Here is a 20,285-nt window from a genome sequence, read left to right on the forward strand (position 1 = left end):
CAGTGAGGCAGAGAACTCTTGAGACTCTCAGGAAGGCCATAAGAATTTCCAGTTACTATGAATGGGGTATGCAAACTGTCCTTTCCTTTCCCAGATTGACCATAAGCAACAAGCATCTACAGAGAATGAAGACACACAGCAGGCAAGCCTACACAACTATGACAAGGAAAGCATGGTTCAAACTTTATCACCCTGTCCCACGCATGAACTCAGACCTTGCCTGGGATTAGCCCTTTTTCTTTCAGGCATGGGCTGACTAATCCCTTCTGACAGTCTCAAATCTCAAACTGATGCAACTTGCATTAGAGAACACTGCCAGAACAGATGTGGAACTTCATGCTGATGCCAGGACAAAGTCACATCTTGCTCTAAGGAAGCACCAACATTTCAAAAGCTGACCCTGGCTCTGATGACTTTCATCAGAAAAGAATGATGCATCCGTTAGCTGAGCCATGAAGGTGCCAGGCTGCATTCTCAAGCAGGCATAACTCCACTGGTCTCATTAATTCCTGGTCAGTTATCTGATCATTCAGGACTCAGATAACAAACTGCCAAAAGAAGAGATATAATGTGGCTATTGCCTGATTTGAAGCACTAATGGGGGCTCTTTGGCTGCAGCAAAAATGGAACAGACCTTTTAATCTTGTTTGATGACTTCCGCGGTCCTTGAACTAGCTCATCATTAAAAAAAATCAACAAATATACAAGACCCTTCCCTTGCATCTGATTTGTAAGCTAGGAAAAGAAAAGTTACATGAAAAAATGCTGCAGCTGTACTTATTAGAGGCAATGGTACTGATCAAATTACTCTCTTGTAATTGACTGCATTTTGAGTCTGACACAAGTATGATCCAGAAGGATCCAAAGGACAGAGTTGTCTACTTTTAAAGATAAGATGAATGAAAGATTTGAAGTGGCTGTGTTCAAAAAAACTCAGAGCTCCTCAAGCCACTTAGTCAAATTTTATACCATCCTAAGTTTTTTTTTCCATCAAGGAAACGATGTTTTATTCCTCAAAGCAGCAGAACAGCAAATAAGCTCCTCTGCAAAATTTTGGGCAGACTTCTGCCAAATTTCTCCATTGGTAAATCACACACAATAATGCTAATTAAAAATGAATATTAATTAATTAATTAATTAATAATTACTATTTAATACAGTCTGTATTGTATAATACATTATTTAATCAATTTAATTTTTATATATAGAATATAAATAATTAAACAAACTAATAATCATTTAAGAATTAGATTTTGGAGATCTCTTGGGAAAAAGCCTTTCCTCTGGGAAGTATCGCTGAGGATCAGTGGCTGATGTGAGTAAGATTCAGCCATATTTACAATCACAAAGAGGCATCAAAAAACCAGAAACAGAGCTAAATGGTAGTTCAGAAGTGAATGCAGAGTTGCCACAAAAGAACTTGCAAATGACTACTTATTGAGGTACACATTTTGTGTCTTTCCAAATGCATTAGCCAAATTCTTGGATTTTCAACAAATCACACCCAGGAAGGTTTGAGACACCTTTCAGATACCCTTCCTAGTTAAATCACAGCACTTATAACTGTATGTCATATGTTTGGGTTTATTTTGCACCCAGTCCTGAGTGACTGAACTTCTCAGTACCATGTCAGCAATATGCACAGGTTTTGTCAGCCAACAAGACAAAAGTTGTTTAAGTGAGGGTTTCAGCTGAATCACTGTACAGGATGCCCTAGTGAGTAACAGTAAAATAGGCTGCATTTCAAGAGACATTTCAGTAACTTCAGAAGCATCACCCAGTGGGATTTCGTTAGCAAGTATCCAAAGTGACATCTACTGGTGCAGATTTGGACTAGCGCAAAACACAGAAATCGAGTTAGAGCAAGGCAGAGCTGCACAAAGAAGCAGACTAATGAGCCCCAAATGTACTAGTGGGGTAGTCAGCACCTGCTGGGTTCAGCTGGATAATTGAACCTCGAACTATTATGGAAGCAGATGAAAACAATTCCAATTTTCTTCTGACCTTCAATGGTTTCCTAAAGATGCCTTCCCACTATGAATTTTAAAAAATGGCCTACAGTTACAGCACAGGAAGGAATGCATGCAGTTTTCCCATAAAGGAAGTTTTGCTAGTTTAATGCCAACAGACAAGGTCTGGAACACATTTTCATTCAGACCACCTACAGAATTCTATAGATCTACCTGGTTGGATTCACTAAGACCAAGACATGGTGCATATCCTGGATCATCTAAGGAAATATAAAGATGAAACTTCTCAGTTTAGGTAGGAACTGATTCTCTAAAATCCCTCTGAAGATGACTCAGTTTAATAACAGAATTGGAGGTTCTTGGCAGGAACATCAATCTCTGTTCTGTGCTGAAAAGCACGTCTGGGAAGGCATCACTTCTCTCTCATTTTGCAAGAGAGACTGTTAAACTTGGGCATACCCAGATAACTATAACAACTTTTTCAATTTGTGATTGTATTTCCTCTTACTGGAGTAGGCCAGTTGGTTCAGTCTTTCACAAAATGCAGTCACTGCCTTACAGACATGGGGATGGTTTTGAAGAAATTTTGTCTGGTATTTCCAAAGGCAGAAAGTGCTAGAGAAGTGTGTGATTTAGTAAAATTGCAAAGGGCTGCAGTTTGGAAACAAGTTTGATGGTAAAACTCCATACTCAAAGCTATGGAAAAAAACAGAAACTCCAGAATGTGACTCAGAGGCAACACAGGCCAGTCAGAACATCTTTGCATAAAACTGGTTGGGGGTAAAAGTTCTGGCAGAAGGTCAGAAATCTAGTCCAGGTCAAATCACGGTATCTTCTTGGAAGCCTCTGAACACCAATATGAAAATGATATGCAGGGTTACAATGCTCTTGAATCACAATGCAAATGTGCTTCTTTCTTCCAAATCTGCCTGGACTTCCTACAGCCTGCCTTCAATAACCAGTGTATCAAATATGGGCAGAACACCACAAGATGTTGTCCTTGCAATGTTCTTCTTCCAGGACAGCCTGTGACTTAAGGCTGCAAAGAGTGCAATTGTTCCCAGTTTTTACTGTTGGTGCTGTTAAGATGTTCCCACTCATCCCACTCATCCATTTCACCTCATGGAAGGGACAATATAATCCCTGCCTTGCAAAGTATCACATTGGGAGTGTCATAGCCAAGTATTTAGCCTTCTCATAGCCAGAGGACCTGTGACCCAGTTGTAAACACCTCTGTCTATACCACAAACAGAATCTGCACTGAACTAAACTAAGAAGGATATTTTTTATTTTGCTTTTTATCCTTAATTATAAAAATCCACTGTAGAAGCAGAAGAATCCAGTTAATGATACCTCTCCATCTGACAATACATATCTCTGAAAATCTTTTTTAAGGCCCCTATACTGAACAGTAGATTCATCTTCATTAGATCACAAGGGCTGGACAAAAATTTACATCATTGGTTTAATATCAGTGATTTAAAAGGGAAGAGATCACACAGAATCTTCATGTTCATAGTAAGATTTTTATCTTTGGAATTATGGAATGTGATTCATTGCTGAGGAAAATATTTTCTTTGACATCTTTCATATTTTGGCATGCAAATAATACAACTTCTACACTTTTTTCAGTTGCCAATAGTCTCCAATGACAGATGTACTGTATATGTCTTGCTCACAAGGCAAAACTGCACTATCAAAATTACATTTTAAGGCAGTGAAATTTCAATCCTTTGTACAGGAATTTTTAAGGCCCTTGGCAATATCTGCACCTGAAGTTATACAAGAATGAAATGCAGCAAAACATCGAGGAGTTTAGCTAACAGTGTGAATCTATTTTATATCAACAAAGTTTTATCAAATTTAAGTTTGCACTCCTGAACTGGGAGTTTAGTTTCAAAGCTCTGATATTGCTGAAGAACAGACCTAGTTCATATTCTGCTATTTTTCTTACCCTAAAACAGGATTTTAGGAGCTATGTACCAGTTACATAAGGAAATATGCTAATGAAACATTAAAATTAAATAATTATATGATGTTGCATCTTGATTATCTGACATAGAAATCTAGGACTGCAGCTGTAAATCCTGATTGCCTTTTTGTCTGAGTGATTTAGTACTAAAAGTAAGTTCAGCAATCAGATTTAATAAAAATGAATTAAAAAAAAAAAAAAAAGAAAAAGAAAAAAAAAGAAAAAAAAACCCTGGCTCCTTAGGAGAACGCTTTCTCACTGGAAAAACTAAAGACATTAACTTAGGGCTGTTCCTGTTGCTGGCAATCCAAATGTCCCTACATTCCTAAAAAAAGCAAATTCCAGTATCATCTACCTTGAGACATGGAAAACCAGGAAATTACATGTCTTAAATATCCACAATGAACTGAACAGTTTTCATGATTTTCCTGGGACACAGAGTGCTGTGTCCAACTCTGTGGCCTCCAATACGAGAAGGACATGGACCAGCTGAAGTGAGTCTAGAGGAGAGTCACAAAGAGGAGAAACAAGGGCTAAAGAACCTCTCCTATGAAGACAGGCTGGGACGGCTAGTGTTGTTCCTCAGCCTGGAAAAAAGGCTTCAGGGACACATAGAGCGTCCTTCCTGTGCTGAAAGGGGGCTACAAGAAGGCTGAAAAGGGACATATACAAGGCCTTGGAATGGTAGGACACAGAGGAATGGCTTTAAATGGAAAGAAAGCAGGTTTATATTACAGAACAAGTAGAAATTCTGTGCTGTGAGGGTGGTGAGGCACTGACACAGGTTTTCCAGAGAAGTTGTAGATGCCCCCTCCCTGGCAGTGTTTGACATCAGGTTAGATGGGGCTTTGAGCAACCTGGTCTAGTGGCAGAGGCCCCTGACTGGAAGAGGGTGGGCTGGAATTTGATGATCTTTAATGTGCCTTCCAACTCAAACTCTTCTATGATTCTTTGGGCAATTCTAAATACTGAAGAGAATAGTACTGCCTAATCACTTGAGAGCATTAAATGGCCCAATAAGAAATATGGGAAGAATTAGTGGCACATACTCAGAGACAGCAGGGACTCAAACAGAGCAAGGACTGCACATTCTCCTGCTGTGTGATACGCTGCCTGCAGGAACAAGCCTCAAACCCAGATTTTGCCATTCCTCTATTGCCTGCAAAGGCACAAGCACTTCTGAGCATTCCTTGCTGTGCCATTGAGGCTCACTGATGGAAGAAGTTGTTAACATTTTTCTGCCACCAAAGATTTAATTACATAATGACCCTTCTGCATTCACACTTCATATAAAGAAAAAATGTAACTGTCCCCCACCCTGATAAATAATCAGAAGAAACCATGCTTCATACAGCTCCTTTCTACAACTTTATCTATCTTCTCTGATTCTGCAAAAAACACATTCATCTTTCAAATGCCTACTATCTGGGACTCCTGCTCCCAGGAAAAAGAAAACCACAGGAAAATGAGCTCACAATCCAGATGCCCTGCCCAAAGGAGGACTTCCTGATGCTAATCTCAAAGGTACTTTACCACACCAGTCCAGAGCCTTGACTGAGGTCAAATAATGTTTCTCCAAGTATTCTTATTCTCCTTTTCAGCAGACCCAACTCCTTGCCAAATTGCTCAAGGATTCAGTGCATTTCTAAGACACTTTGCCACTCAGTGCTCAGCCAGCTCAGCAAAGTCCAGACAGTTGCCAGTATTATAGAGAAATCCTGTTTGGCTGTAGCTCAGGCTGTATGCATCCTACTCATGAATGAGATCACTTTGGAATTATAACAAAGGACATCTCAGACTTTTTTATGCTTTTACAGCAGTTTTCCCAACAGCAAGAAAAAGGCAACCCCTATATATACATCTGGGAACAATTCAGCGGTCCAGAAGAGACAGTCACCAGTTAAAACCAGCCATTAGCTCATTTGCCTGCAACTCAGAAATTTACTATTCTTTTTCTTCCTCACAATCTTTGTCATTGCTTAGAAACAGTTCTGTCTCTAAACATACATTAAGCATATTATGCACACATTGATATGCTTATGTTAATATACTAGATTGTCTAGATATATATTCATTAATTACATTATTGCTGGGGTTGTTCAGCCTGGAGAAGAGAAGGCTCCAGACTTCATTGCAAACTTCCCTTAAGGGGGCTTATAAAAAGGAGAGAGAGGAATGTTTTATACAGGCATATGATGGGAGAGGATTTGGTTTAGATTAGCTATTAGGAACAAACTCTTTCCTCAGATGTGGTGAAGCCCTGGAATAGGTTGCCCAGAAAAACTGTGGCTGCTCCGTCCCTGTAAGTGTTAAAGGCCAGGTTGGATGGGGTTCTGAGCAGCCTAATCTAGTGAAAAATGTTCCTGCCATGGTAGAGGAATTGGAACTAGATAATCTTTAAGGTTCTTTCAAGCCAAATTTGACAATTCTGTGGTTCTATGATTATAAAACAACTTTTGATCACATAGAGGTTCTGCATTTCTGTCAGCTAGTACCCTCTTTTAAATGACCATATGGATATCTTTCTCTGGCAGTGTCAAAGGTAGAGAATTCCCTGCCTTTTTTTTTTTTTTTCTCTTAGAAGCATAATCCCAAGTTTCTTTACTTGGAGAACAATTCTCAGTAACTCTTTGCAAGCTGCACTGTGCCACTAGAGATATTTACCCTTATTCACGTTTCCATCATGAATCAGAAGAACTGGGTCAGAAGTTTGGACCAATGCAGATATGGTATTGTTTATGTCTGTTTCAAGGCATGTTGTTAGAGCACAGGGGTAGGAACTGCACAGGAGAACACCTCTTATACTGAGCAAGACTTTCTGATTTTATCCACAGGTATTTTCTTTGGCACATGATATAAATAAACTGACAGGCCTTCATCAGAAACTCCTTGTCCAATCATTGCTCACATTCCTTTCTTTCTGATGAATCCCACGTGAGTGGTAGAAGCTTAAACATTAACAGTAGAGTAGATTTGCCCCATATCACTGGTCAACACAATAAAGCTTTGGAACCAATACAAAAGATAGTTGCAACATATCTCTCAGAAACTCACTGAATTATGACAAACCACAAATGAAAGCTTGGAAAGCATCCCCAAAGGGACAAGGAAGCCTCTAAGACTTAATATAATGTGAGTGCTTAATAGATGATGAGAAAAGTAGACGGATTCCTCCCTTCACCTTCACTGTCTATTTCAACTTTGCAAGGCTTTGCTCCGTGGGAGGTGTGTTTGAACAGGAACAGGGCTTGAGGAAGAGTGCACAAAATTAGAAAGTTCTGTGTGGCAAAGTAGTTACCTGGTTCTATCCAGGTGCCTAGGGAACTAGTCACAAATCAACTGAAAATAGGTGTTCTTCACTGGGCATTACAAGTTGACCAGTGTGTGTTGAAAGCCAGTCACCTACCTTGTCTCGAATCCCTTGTCTCATGACTTCTCTTTCAGCCTCCATCTTGGCATATTTGGCTTTCCTCTCTTCCTCTTGTTGCCGAAGGGCTTCCTGTCGTTCCTCTTCTTTCTTAGCGGCATCTGGGTCTTTCTCCTCATCCCCACCCAGCATCTTTCCCATGTCTTTGGTAGCGCCTAGAGAAAAGCACAGGAGAAAATCAGCTCCATAAGAATGTGGTGAGTACCCCCAGTTCTTTTCTTCCCCATGCTCAGGGCCATTGTCATTCCCTCTGCATCTGGAAAGGCTTCTCCTTTCACTGAGGAGGCAGCACACTCTCCCCTCAGGCAGGAGATGGGTAAAGCTCTTACCCTGATCAAGTAAGTTACCTGGCACTGGCAGAAGCTCGGCAGCAAAAGGAAGAGATTCTATTTGTAGATTTGCATGATGGCAGCACAGCTTGTTTGCAGTCCTGAAACGGACAAGCTGCCATCCACATCATGTTTTCACTTTATCAACTCAGCCAAGTGACTGAAGATAGATTTTGAAGGGTCTTTAATGTAATAGGCAGGTAATACATCCAGAAGAAAATGACACCAGGGTTGGGAAAGGAATTTGAAATTTTGCAGGGATGAGTAATCACAGTGTTAACTGTTGTCAGAAATTACACATTCCATGACACGTAGGACCACACAGCATTAGCAAACAGTTGAAGTTGATGAATTCTAGGCTCGTACTGTGGATCACAAAGAAGCAGCATCACTGCATGTCTCTTATCAGTTCTTGGACATCATTACCTGTAATGCTTAGTACCTAGGTGAGATGATGGCTTTGTCTTGTTCCACTGGTGAATACACATTGTTCCCAAATTTTCAGTCCCTATGTGCTCCTGAGGCAGTTTTTTGTTGTTGTGAAAAGCCCTTGCACAACCACGCAAATGAGGAGGTTTCCTGCAGGCCCCTTTTTCCCCAAAGTGCTGCATAAATCCATTTCCTGTGTTTCCGAGACATTTTTATTAGCAAATGACTGTCAATCATCCAGCCAGGGAGAAAAACAGTTGCTGAGGGAAGGGGAAGAGCATGTACTGTGATACAGCATCATCAGAGCACTGGAGGCAGCAGCAGGATCAAGCCTTGTTACATGGGTGAAGAGAAGACATACCCTTTGGAAGCAGTGTTAGACCTTGCCTAGAGCAGGAAAACACTCTGCATCTTTTACTAAAAGAGGTTCCTTCATCCTGGAAAAATGCTGTAGGTCCTTAGATGCTGAGTCAGGACACCTCCAGAGTGGCTCATTGCTGGCTGAGATTTAACTGAACCAATCTGAGACAGCCTTGTTCTTACACATAGTTATAAGTATACATATTCAACATCTCTTGTTTTGCATAAAACAAAGATTTCTGGCCTTTAAAAAGGCTTGGGCTAGAAGGAGACACTATCAAAGATTTACCAAGTAATTGTTTGTTGGCTTTATCAAAGGCTAAGTGAAGGAAAGACATTCTCACAACCCCTTATAAATTGCCCCTATAAATTACTATTCACTGCATCAACACTGCTGGAGGACTGTGATTGCTCTTACTTTCCACATCAGTTCTTGGGATAGTGATTGTGAAACCTTGATCCTTAAGGGAAGAAACATACGCAACCTGTCAGAATGATTCCTCCTGAACTGCCATAGTGATGGCACTCATCAGATCAACTATCGCTTGTAATGACCACAAAGGAATTTGTAAAGAAGTAAGGAGACCCCTTTTCTCTCCATATTTCTTTTCCAGGTTACGTATTTCCTCAGAACCCTAAGCTGAAAGCAACCCTGAATCAAAAACAACCCTCCAATCCCCCAAAATGTGACAGAGAAAGGCCTTCTTCACATCTCCTACAGAGAAGCATGGGGAAACTGGTGATTTTATGCCTTGCAAGAGCTGGTTGTAATACACTGGGGTTGGTTTTTTTGCCAGGTGGGAAATAACAACAGTAAGCGTGACTGTCTCTATTCAGTTGCCTAACCGCAAACCTCTTGACATTTCCATTGCTGGGAAATCCGTGGCTTAAAAGAAAAAGACACCTAGGGACCCCAGAAAAACCCCATCTGGAATATTCATGATCCCTGTCTACTGTCGGCCTTCCTCTACTACCATTTTGCATCCTTCATTGCAGGATCAGAGTAGTACAGAAACTCTTGCATATTGATGGAAAATTTACCCCAACCATCTGGTGATTTCTTTCCTGTAGTGCAAGGAAGGCTAACTAAAATTGCAAGTAAGCTAAAATTTCATAGCAAGCAAAAAGGAAATACAGTGTAGTTGAGTCACATATCCCTACTGCAGGAACCTAAGCAGCCTTATCAAGAAAACATCAGTGATCACAAATCTCACTAACACCTTTAATTTCTGGGTCCCCTTCAAAAGATTTCTCCATTGATGATCAAACTAATTTGGATTCAATAATCTATCGAATTTATCTCTTTTTAGCTTCTCTCCAGTTAGAGCTACCCAGACAGCATAATACTCCAGTTACTTAGGAAACAGAATTCAGCAGCAGAAAGAGATTTTTTTTTCCCTCTAAGCACTACTTCTAGGCTATCATTAAGCAATAATGTCAGCTTAGCTCATCACATAAGAAGTGAAATTGCATAACTTTCTCTTATTTCTTAGACAAGAAAAGCTTTTAAATACATAAGGCATTTTGTTCTGCAGGCATTCAGCATACAGGACACTTAGAAGAACAAGAACGTAGTTTCAGGATCCTCACAGATTCTCTTAATTCACTTCAGATTTCAAGGTCGGTCACTTTCTTAGTGTTCAAAATGCTACACCATGGTATCACTGTTAACTAATTGGAAGGAAAGGTATTATGAGAACCAAAATTTTACACTACGTTTTAACTAAGGACTCTTGTGTGACTTTTAGAAAAGCTTTTTTTTCCATATCCTTTGTTCTACATCCTAAACTGTAGACTTTGCTGTTAACATTCCCTGGATAACAGCTTCTGGTTTTAGCAGTTCAGCAGCAATGATCCCAGAGAATTCATCTACATGCAACTGAGGTGCCTCAGTTATGGGCACAAGCAGAAGGAAAGAGCAGTTGTTTTGTCCTTAAGCACAGTTTTGAAGCATCCAAGGAAACAGAGGAAGGACACACTTACTAAATCTGTTCACATAATAAACTTGGGGGTAGTTGTCTTTGTCTTTTTTTTTCTCACTCCCCAATCATGACATATACCTTGATGCAAAGAGAAGTCACAGACTGCCACACTATTCACTAATCAGTAAGGAGTTTCAGTCAATTATTTCTAACATCTTTAGACAAGGCTACAGAAAGGAAACAGAAATGGCTAAAGCTCCAGGACAGCATGTGTCAACTGCCACCTTTCTGGCTCAAACAGCCCTGCCCTCAAAGGATAAAAACTTCCATATGAAAAACCATCCCAGAAGTGGTGTGAAAACAAGTGGCATGCCAGTTATTTCGAACTAATATTAAGTTCCTTAATCCATATAGCCTAAATAGCTAAACAAGCAGGTATTAAGCCAAATACTATGGGTGCACACAGATATCATGTGCTGGTTTTGGCCAAGCTAGAGTTACTTTACCTCACAGAGAACTACTTATGGTTTGCATTTTGGATTTATGCTGAATACAGTGATGATAGATACGTTTTTGTTACTGCTGAGCAGGACTTACACAGAGACAAGGCCTTTTCTGCTTTTTGTACTGCCACACTGGCGAGGAAGCTGAGGGCAAATGAAAAATCGGGAAGTGACATGGCCAGGACAGGTGACCCAAACTGACCAAAGGGATATTCCAAACAGTATTTAAAGTTAAATGCAAGGAGAAGGAAGGAGAAAATGTTTGAGTGATGCCATTAGTCTTCCCAAGCCACTGTGAGGCGTGAGGGAACCCCGCTGTCCTCGGAAATGCAAAACATCTGCCTGCCCATGGGGACCAGTGAATTAATTCCTTGTTTTGCATTGCTCGCATATATGGCTTTTGCTTCCTTGTTAAACCACCTTTATCTCAAACCCACAAGTTTCCTAGCTGGTGGGGGGGTGAGGGAGCAGCTGCATCGTGCTTAGTTGCTGGCTGGGGTTCAAACATGACAAATGCATTTGTGTGAGTTTTCCTGGGTTAAATTGTCATTATCCATCTGAAGAAGAGTAATATGGTTATTCAGGTACATGGGGAAGACATTCCCCAGTAAAATAGCAGAAAAGCAGGCCATCAGTCTAGAAAGCAGTTTTACAGTAAAGACTTTGAGGTTGTGATGGAAAACAAGCTGACCATGAGCTCACAATGTGTCCTTGCAGCAGAGAAGGTGTACAGTCTTCTGGGCTGTATTAGAAGCTCTGTCGTCAAGAGGTTGAAGGATTTTGCAATTTGAAATTTGCAGTGATGTGCCCAGTTCTGGCCTTCAAGATACAAAAGAGAGATGGAGCTACTGGAGTGAGACAGCCAAGGAAGATATTTAGGATACTCAAGTTTCTTTGATATAAGAAGAGCCTGAGAGAGCAGGGAAGGCTTACCCTGGAGAAGAGAAGGTTAAAGGGATTCCAGTAGTATGTGTAAACACCCAATGAAAACAGAACGAATACAAGGGAGCACAACAGGTACACAGTGACAGAAGAAGAGATAAGGCCTACAAAACTCAAGTACAGGGAATACAATTTAAATATTAGAAAAAAAAATTAGTTGCAGAAAGTCACTGTGGAGTCTCTGTGGAGATATTAAAAAATTCATAAGCCACAGCCTTGAGCAACTTGCTGAAGGTAACTCTGTGTGAGGATGAGGTTGGACTAGACAACCGTTGTAGATGAGCAACAACCTCAGATATTGTGTGACTTTGTGAGACCTCACGAGTGTTTTGAATTACATCTGAAAGTGACTGAAGTTAATTCTGCAAGGAAAATGGTGACAAGCACATGCCCAAACATATCCTGCATCTGAAGAAAATTAAATTCTTAACTGCCAGACCTCTGTTACAGAAGCACCACCAACCATGAGCTAACCCCTCAATAGCTGAATGACATCAATCCATCTTTCACGCAGAAAATGTAAACTTGAAAACCATTTTGCAAGAGCGCTGTTGAATTTGCTTCTTGATGAAAAAAGGTCCTAAATATCTGTCTAAAAGTTGTGTCCTAAATTTGTGTGCTGGGAAAGTTACAGGATTAGGAATACTAAGGATGACTTATAGAGCAACAGGAACATCTTAGGCCTTACTAATTAAAGAATGATAGAAATTTGCACATACCATTGTTTCAGGTAAGATAATCACGTGAAACCAAAAACTTTTCTTTTGCACAAATCTCATTTCATATTGTAGACAATTTATACCCAAACTTGTCTTTAAAAATGCGTGCAGGTGTGTATGCTTGTATCAGAGAATGGTTTTCCTTCTCAACCACAGGCTTCAGAGAAAACAGCAAGAGGTTTACCTGAAACAAGCATGCACTGAGGGAATTTTACAGGGTTTTGTTTTTTTGCGTGTTTTTTTCAGAAGTAGTATTGTGGCTGAGCCATATTTAGATTGAACAGACAGGACAACAGATTCCTCGTAGTCTCTAAATCACAGCATATCTCTTTATAACATCATCCAAAGATAAGGAGCTAATCACAGAGTACTGTTCTGGAGCAGGAATGGGTCACTCATTTTTGCTGAACCACTTCAGAACCAGAACTAAGTACGTTCTATTGATATCAGTGAAGATCATCAAGACTATGATATAAAGCCTATGTCTGAAAAAACAACTAAAATATCTGACTTCCTCCTGCTACAGTTTCAATAAAAGTGGAACAGCCCTTCGGGAAGGTATTGTATAACATTTGAAAGCGTACTCCCATGGACAAAAAAAACCCCAAGTTTATATATCAGTACAGAATAGTTCTAAAGGAACCATCACAAATTACCAATTAACTAAAGCTAATATACCTACTGAAATGGATTAGTGATTCCCTTTGTAAACAAAGAACTGATGCCAAATTCAGTTAAGGAGCTCATTTGAGAAATCATAGTATCTTGGAGAACGCTATTTTCTGGTCTTTTTGGTAATGTGAGCATCTCTGAGAAGGATTATTAAAATTTTATTAAACTAAGAAGTTTTCAATGAAATTCAAAGTTCAGAGTAGACATAAATATCTCTCTCTGCCTGTTTTTCCTGATCCACTCATCACAAATCATACACAACTGAGACAGGATGCATTTGTACGCATTTGTTCTTCCTGGGACAATCTGTGAGTTGATGTTAATTTCCAGGCCAGTGAGAAGCCTATCTTCTTCAGCATTAACTCTTCTGTGATATAATGGGAAAGATACAGGAAGGATTCCATGAGGTTCATTTAGACATATCAAGCGATAAGCCATGGGTCATGGGTCCTGTGCAAGTTATATAGTGGCAGAACACAAATGGGTAAGAGGAAGGAGCAGAAAAGGAGCACTCAAAGCTTCAGTTCACTTTGTTCATAAATTAATGCTACTGAAAAATGGTCTGCTGCTGGGGACCTTTGCTTCAACCATTCCCCTTCCCCAGACTCAACTTTCTCTGTCTCTGGTATTTTATTTCAGTCTTTCTCCCTCCCTCTCTACCCAACCCAGACAAACTATTGCCAAACAAAACTGTTTCTCTTCAGAGAATAAGCTGAGCAAATTCTCTCTAAAGGTACATGAGATATTTAAGGATATTTGGAGGTATTTAGAGCACCAACTATTTTGAAACATCACCACTATGGTAATGTGTCATTTCTCTCGCAGACACCAAGGTAGACTTTAAGAGCTAATGTTGAAGGGCCTTCTTCCAGCTTGGTACCAAGCCAAATGGAGGCACTTTGAATTTTCTAGAAATTATTTTTTCCACATTACTTGAGGTAGTAATAGGTTGTAACATGTGCAAGACTTATGTTTCAGTCTGCAGGTGGATATTGAAGCCAAAGAGTGAATGAGATAGATAGCCACTTTAACGGAAAAATGTTTTTCTTAACTTACAAGCTGCTGAATAGTCTTCTTCAGTGGATAATGGAAAGTATGTTTTTATAGCAAGACCCTATCAGCCTCATTAAAACAATTTTTTAGCTAAAATCTTAGCCTCCATGCTTTTATCTCTGCAAAGTCTCCATCTCTGCACAATGACAGTTCCTCTCTAGCTACATAGGACAGTACAGTACCTGCATACAAACAAACATCCATCTCCTGATATCTGCACATTCGTGCAATAAGTGGAAAAATCCCTTTCCTATTGTCTCCTTCTAACTTACAACTAGCAATTCATGTTCATTAGTGAATTCTTCACTTAGTATATTATTTATTTCTTTGCACTGGTGTCATGTCCTTTTAATACAACTTTAACTAAAACAATACAGTTCTCTATGAAACTTATGTGGAGACATCATTTTGGGTGACATTCAATTTATTGGACCTGCAGTCCAGTATCTTGGACCTTTGGAGCTCTGTTATTTTTCATGGAATCATAGGATCATGTAGGCTGGAGAAGACCTTTAAGGTCATCAACTCCAACTACTACCAAACACTGCAAAGTCCACCACCAACCATGTCACTAACTGCCATGTCTGCACGTATTTTAAATACCTCCAGAGATGCTGACTCTACCACTTCATTGTTACAGTCTGTTCCAATGTTCAAGAACCCCTCTGCTGGCGAATGTTTTCCTCATATCCAAGCTAAACCTCCACTGGTACAACTTGAGGCCATTTCCTCTTGTCCTGTCCCTTGTTACCTGGGAGAAGAGACCAATACTCACCTGGCTAAAATCTCCTTTCAGGCACTCGTAGAGAGTGGTAAGGTCATCCCTGAGTGTCCTCTTCTTCAGCCTAAACACTCCTCGCTTCCTCAGGTCCTCAGTCTCATAGGACTTCAGACCCTCCACCAGCTCTGTTGCCCTTCTCTGGACATGCTCCAGCACCTCAATGTCCTTCTTGTAGTGAGGGGCCTAGAACTGGACATGGAACTCAAGGTGTGGCCTCACCAGTGCCAAGTATAGGGGGACAATCACTGCCCTGGTCCTGCTGGCCGCTCTAGTGCTGATACAGGCCAGGTGCCATTGGCCTTCTTGGCCCCCTGGGCACACTCCAGGCTCGTGTTCAGCTGCTGTCAATCAGCAGTCCCAGGCCCTTCTCTGCTGGCCAGCTTTCCAGAGACTCTGCCCAGTCTGTAGCACTGCCTGGGGTTGTTGTAACCCAAGAGCAGGATTTAGCACTTTGCTTGTCACTTGTTTTTGAGGTTTTTTAACTGCCAACCATAATTTCCATTTCATGAAAAACTAGAAACCACCACTGGGCTAATATATATCTGTAATTGAAAATGATCCTGTAGGTGTTTTTTCCAGGTTTAAGCAGGTACTGCATTTTATAAACAGTTTCTGAAAGATGTCAAACACTCTTGATGGCCTGTCAGTTGTATCTGATTTGTATGCATCAGAGTTAGTGGTCTTCTTATCTCATACTGTGCCACGCACTTTCAATTTAGTTTAGTCAATGTCTCTGAGGAGTGAGATACTCATTTCAGCTCATTCATTAGCTTGCAAAACTCCGCTGCTTAAAAAAAAAAGCACACTTCCTAATTGAAAGATATTCTCCTAATATTTTCTGGTGGACTCATTCATTCTCTTTCTGCTCTCAGACCTTTCATGAAGCCTACGAGGCAGCATGAACAATTATTTTCTGATACACGAGTGTATGCCAAATAGCTATAAATATCCTAAGATGACACCATTTCATGCTGAGAACTACAAGATGATGGAACATGATGAGGTGATTGACACAAACATACAACACAAATGTGCGAAGACAGAAGCCGTGAGAAGGTTATCAGCTACCTCCGGCCTGGGCAGGGTAAGGCTTTGCAGAAGGAAAAAACCTAGTTTCAGTTCCATACCTAAACCCATTTCATGTTCTGCATGGGTTTCATTTTCATCTGACTGCATCATTCTGCAACTGAAACCATGGTGAAGCATTTCTGCCACTGCCTTTGAAGACACACAGGCCATTAGGATAAGCTATTGCTTCAGTCACTCATAAAATTAATAATTGCATTGATTGGAAACAGATTTTCTGGAAATGTAGTGAGTCCACATAAGCAAGCCCTGTTGAAGACGAAAACAGACAACTGGATCAAAGAATAGAATTTTAAAACATAATTTATATTTCAGTTTTGTTATACAAAGTTTTACTTCAGTGTGGATATGTGTTTAAGTGGCACACCTGTAATTACAAACTTGTATGTAATTACATACAAGGAAACACCTCATGATGCACATGCAAAGGTCAGTGCTAATGTGCCTGACCCAAGAATGTGCCTTGGGCTGGGGGCACACCATCAGACAAATGCAGCTTGTCATGTTGCTGGCTCAGATCCCTCCACAAATAGAACTTAGGCTTTTGCTCACACATACTTCACACAGGTATTTTAATGAACAGGTACTGTGAAAGAGCACTCTCCCTTCCCCATTCCACACTGATGCCTGTGTCCACTGCAGAAGACCACTAGGTTGTGAGTCTTCAAGATCCACAACCATGCAAAGAGGGGCCCGGATGAGGCATCTTTCTTTCTGAGACCAACACCCATAGCAGGCAGGTTCCTGAGACTCCCTTTACCTACTTCCTACCAGTTAAATCCTGCTACAAGGCAGCAAGAGGAAAAAGCAAAAAGCTGGGAACAAAAGCAATCACCAGTCTTCAGAACCCAGCACTAACAGAATATTCAACCACTGTGCCCCCGCTGGATACAGGCAGCTTGCACAGGAAGAGAAATGAAAATCATGCAGATGTAATGAGGAGTGATTCTGGGGTACCAGAGTGAGCTGCCAGCTGAAGAGTGCAAATCTGACTCTGCTTTTGGAGGGATCGTTAATACTCCAAGATACCTGGAGGGCCACAGTCTTCTACTTATGCTGCAAAGTGTGTGTAATCCTAGTTAAAGGCACTCTGCCTTGCTTTCAGGCACATTGTGTAAATACATTTCCAGATGCGCCACATGAAAATAGCAATCCATGCGCTGTTCTTTTGAACTACTACGCAAATCTTTTCCCTAAAAGGCAAGGTCATGCCTTTTATTACTTGCTAAGAGAGTAAGAGACATCTTAAGATTAAGAAGATTTACAGCAATTAAGATAATGTAAGTTTCTGCTACTGCCTCTGTTCTAGAGCTGCTTCATGCACCTTTGGGAGGTACTCCCATTTCTCCTTCCTAGGAATTTTGTTGATCTTCATTGTTTGCATTGTAAAGCCTCTGGATTCAGGCAGTTTTGAGCCAGATCTACACCTGGAAGGGAGCAGTCCCGTTTTCAGGGGAACACTCTATGCAACCATAAGGCAGGAACAGCTTTCTGTATCACATAAATGCAGTGGCTTCTGTTCTGGTTTTGATCAATAAGCCCTGACAAATGCTTGTCTTGTCCTCCTGACTGCTATGACCCAGCTAGGGTGTAGCTGTGAATAATCTCTGAACAGGTTCCCTTTCTAGTCCATGGGTATCTGTTCCAGCTAGTCACAGATCTTGGGATGAGATTCTTCAGGCCAAGTGGCCAATTCTTCTTTAGGAGAAGAATTCTCCTCTGGACTTGCTGTCCTGATATCTACTAACAGAGAAATGAACATAGGCATCTTGTTCACAGGAGACCTCCTGCACTGCAGCATTCTGGAATTAGTCACATGCAGCTTGTAGTTCCAGCACAAAAACAAAAACAAAAACAAAAACAAAACAAAACAAACAAACAAACAAACAAACAAAAAAAAAAAAAAAAAAAAAAAAAAAAAAAAAAAAAAAAAAACAACTTTAAAGCAGATCTGCTTGCCACAATATTTATTTGCCTATGATTTATGATTGTTCCAGTCCTGCTTTCCTGTTTCACAGAAATTATTCATTTCATATTCATTTCAGCACAGAAAGAACAGCTAAATAAAATAAATAAATAAATAAATAAAATTGCTAACTGTGTAAATCTCTGCTGCTCTAACATACTTCCTAAATTCATCATGGTGACAGGTTCCAGACCTTCTCTGTTGCCTTGAAAAATGATGGTCTCCGTAGTTTTTGACTGACAAGGATGATGAGTCTACTCAGAAAGCCCAGAAGCATCAGTCTGTAAGATTATCCTGCTGACTGGAATTTTCCTGCTGCTTTGAAGAAAGGCTAACAGAGACTGGAGCAACATCATACAACAGTAAATTTGGTGACATATTTAGTACATATACATAGAATGTTTCTCAATTGGCAGCCAGCCCAAACCTAACACCTGTGAGACCAAGGAAGTCAGAAGAACATGATTTCTCTCTCTGGTGGGAAGCAAGTCCCCTGTCTCTGCTGACATGGAGTGGCATTAAATGCTGCTCCAATATGGACTTCCAAGTTCCAGATTACTCATGTTATACCTAGGGCGGGAGGAGGAGGATGCAGACTAGATGACCTTTTAAAGGTCCCTTTCAACAAATTATTCTGTGATTTCTTAGCAGATACCTTAAAATAATATGTTAGCATCAAAATCAGATGAATTTGTTAAGAAGTACTAAGAGGCAAGAAAACATTTTTTTTAATTAAAAAAAAAAACCCAAAAACTAAAACACAAAAACCATACTAACACAAAATAAACCAGAAGACCAGACACGTCCGCAAGATATTATGGCTGCCTCAGCTGCTTCCTCAGGGACTTGGGAGATTGCAAACTGTTCCCCTGGTCCCCTGCAGATTTTCTAAGAAGGCATGTCTCCTTGAAATAGACTAATGTATGGGCAGGAAAAAATAACACTGCATAAGGGCACTGGGAAGAGCCATAAGCTAAACCGTCAGTGCAATACAACATCCTCACACAGGAAAGTTCTAAAGAGACTCAGTCAAATCTTCAAGAATCTTTATGAGCTTTTCGGTGCAGTTGAGTTCTTATGATGAGATGTCACTGGGAACTTCTACATAGCAGCAAGAGAAGTTTAAACAGCTCTATCAGAGCTTAGCTGGTAAAAACACTTACATTACAGGAAAAGTAAAAACTCCTTAGAAACAATTACTTCACCTTCATTTATTTTCTTTATATACTTCAAGAAATGTGGATGCTTGGTAACAGCAGCATAGCAAAACACTGGTGCTGTGCTTCTTAGTAGCTACAGTGATTTCAGTGGGATTATACTATAAGAGAGAAAAACATTCTTTGGAACGCACTTTTACTCAAGTTAGGAGCTTGCAAGTCCCATCTTATTGAATAGAATCAAGTCTTCTTTGAAGAAATGCTAACATAATTTCTGTCAGTGATCCGTCATGTTTTCTCAAGCCTGAGGGCCAGTAGGCAGGCTGTGAGTGGAGGAGACACGTTTTTCATAAGAAGATGTGGAGCTTCCATAGTGAAGTAATACCAGTGATTGCAGACACATTGTGCCCAGGAAGAACTCTTTAAATTTGGATTACTCTCAGCAGTTTCGTCATACACCCACAGACAGAAACATAACAGACACACTCACACACACACAAGCATTGTATCTGCTAGCCAGAGTAGCTCTCTCTCCTCTCTCTGCAGCTTGGGTTATTTCAGTTCTATGCAGGAGTTCCATCTAGGATGCAGCACTGATGAAACAGACCAACCTATCTGGAAGAAAAAATGAGAGTCCAAATGTCTAAGTGTGCCTCCAGGACTTTAAGAACAAAAACTATCAAAAAGCCATTACCTTCCCTTAATTAAAAAAAAAATAAATTAAAAATAATCCCTTCAGAGATGTGACTTCTCAAATCACTTGTGTCGTAACCACCACAGGCTTATTAACAGATTTGACATCACATTACATCATTGGGGATTCTTTGTCAATGCCATTTAGTGGACTATTCTCAGAAAGCTGCAAAAATGAATAGAAGTACCCAAAAATAAGAGAAGAAGCACTGCTAGAGTACTTGGTCCCTTGTAAGTTCAAAGCTTTCAAGAGATCTGAGATGTCAAAACTGATATCAGAAGAAAATAACTGAAGTCACCTTTA

The 20,285-nt window shown here is 40.3% G+C and overlaps 1 protein-coding gene across 1 annotated transcript in view; it reads right to left on the reverse strand.

The window, feature by feature from the left end:
- Positions 1-20,285, reverse strand: part of CPLX1 (complexin 1) — a 99,191-nt gene that overhangs the window by 31,578 nt on the left and 47,328 nt on the right. The window contains exon 2 of the mRNA XM_083884089.1: positions 7,349-7,524. Coding sequence (XP_083740215.1) covers positions 7,349-7,524 — 176 coding nt within the window. The remainder of the gene's footprint in view (positions 1-7,348; positions 7,525-20,285) is intronic.

The sequence above is a fragment of the Zosterops lateralis genome (assembly GCF_965231275.1).
Source record: "Zosterops lateralis genome assembly, chromosome: Z".
Taxonomy (NCBI): Eukaryota; Metazoa; Chordata; class Aves; order Passeriformes; family Zosteropidae; genus Zosterops; species Zosterops lateralis.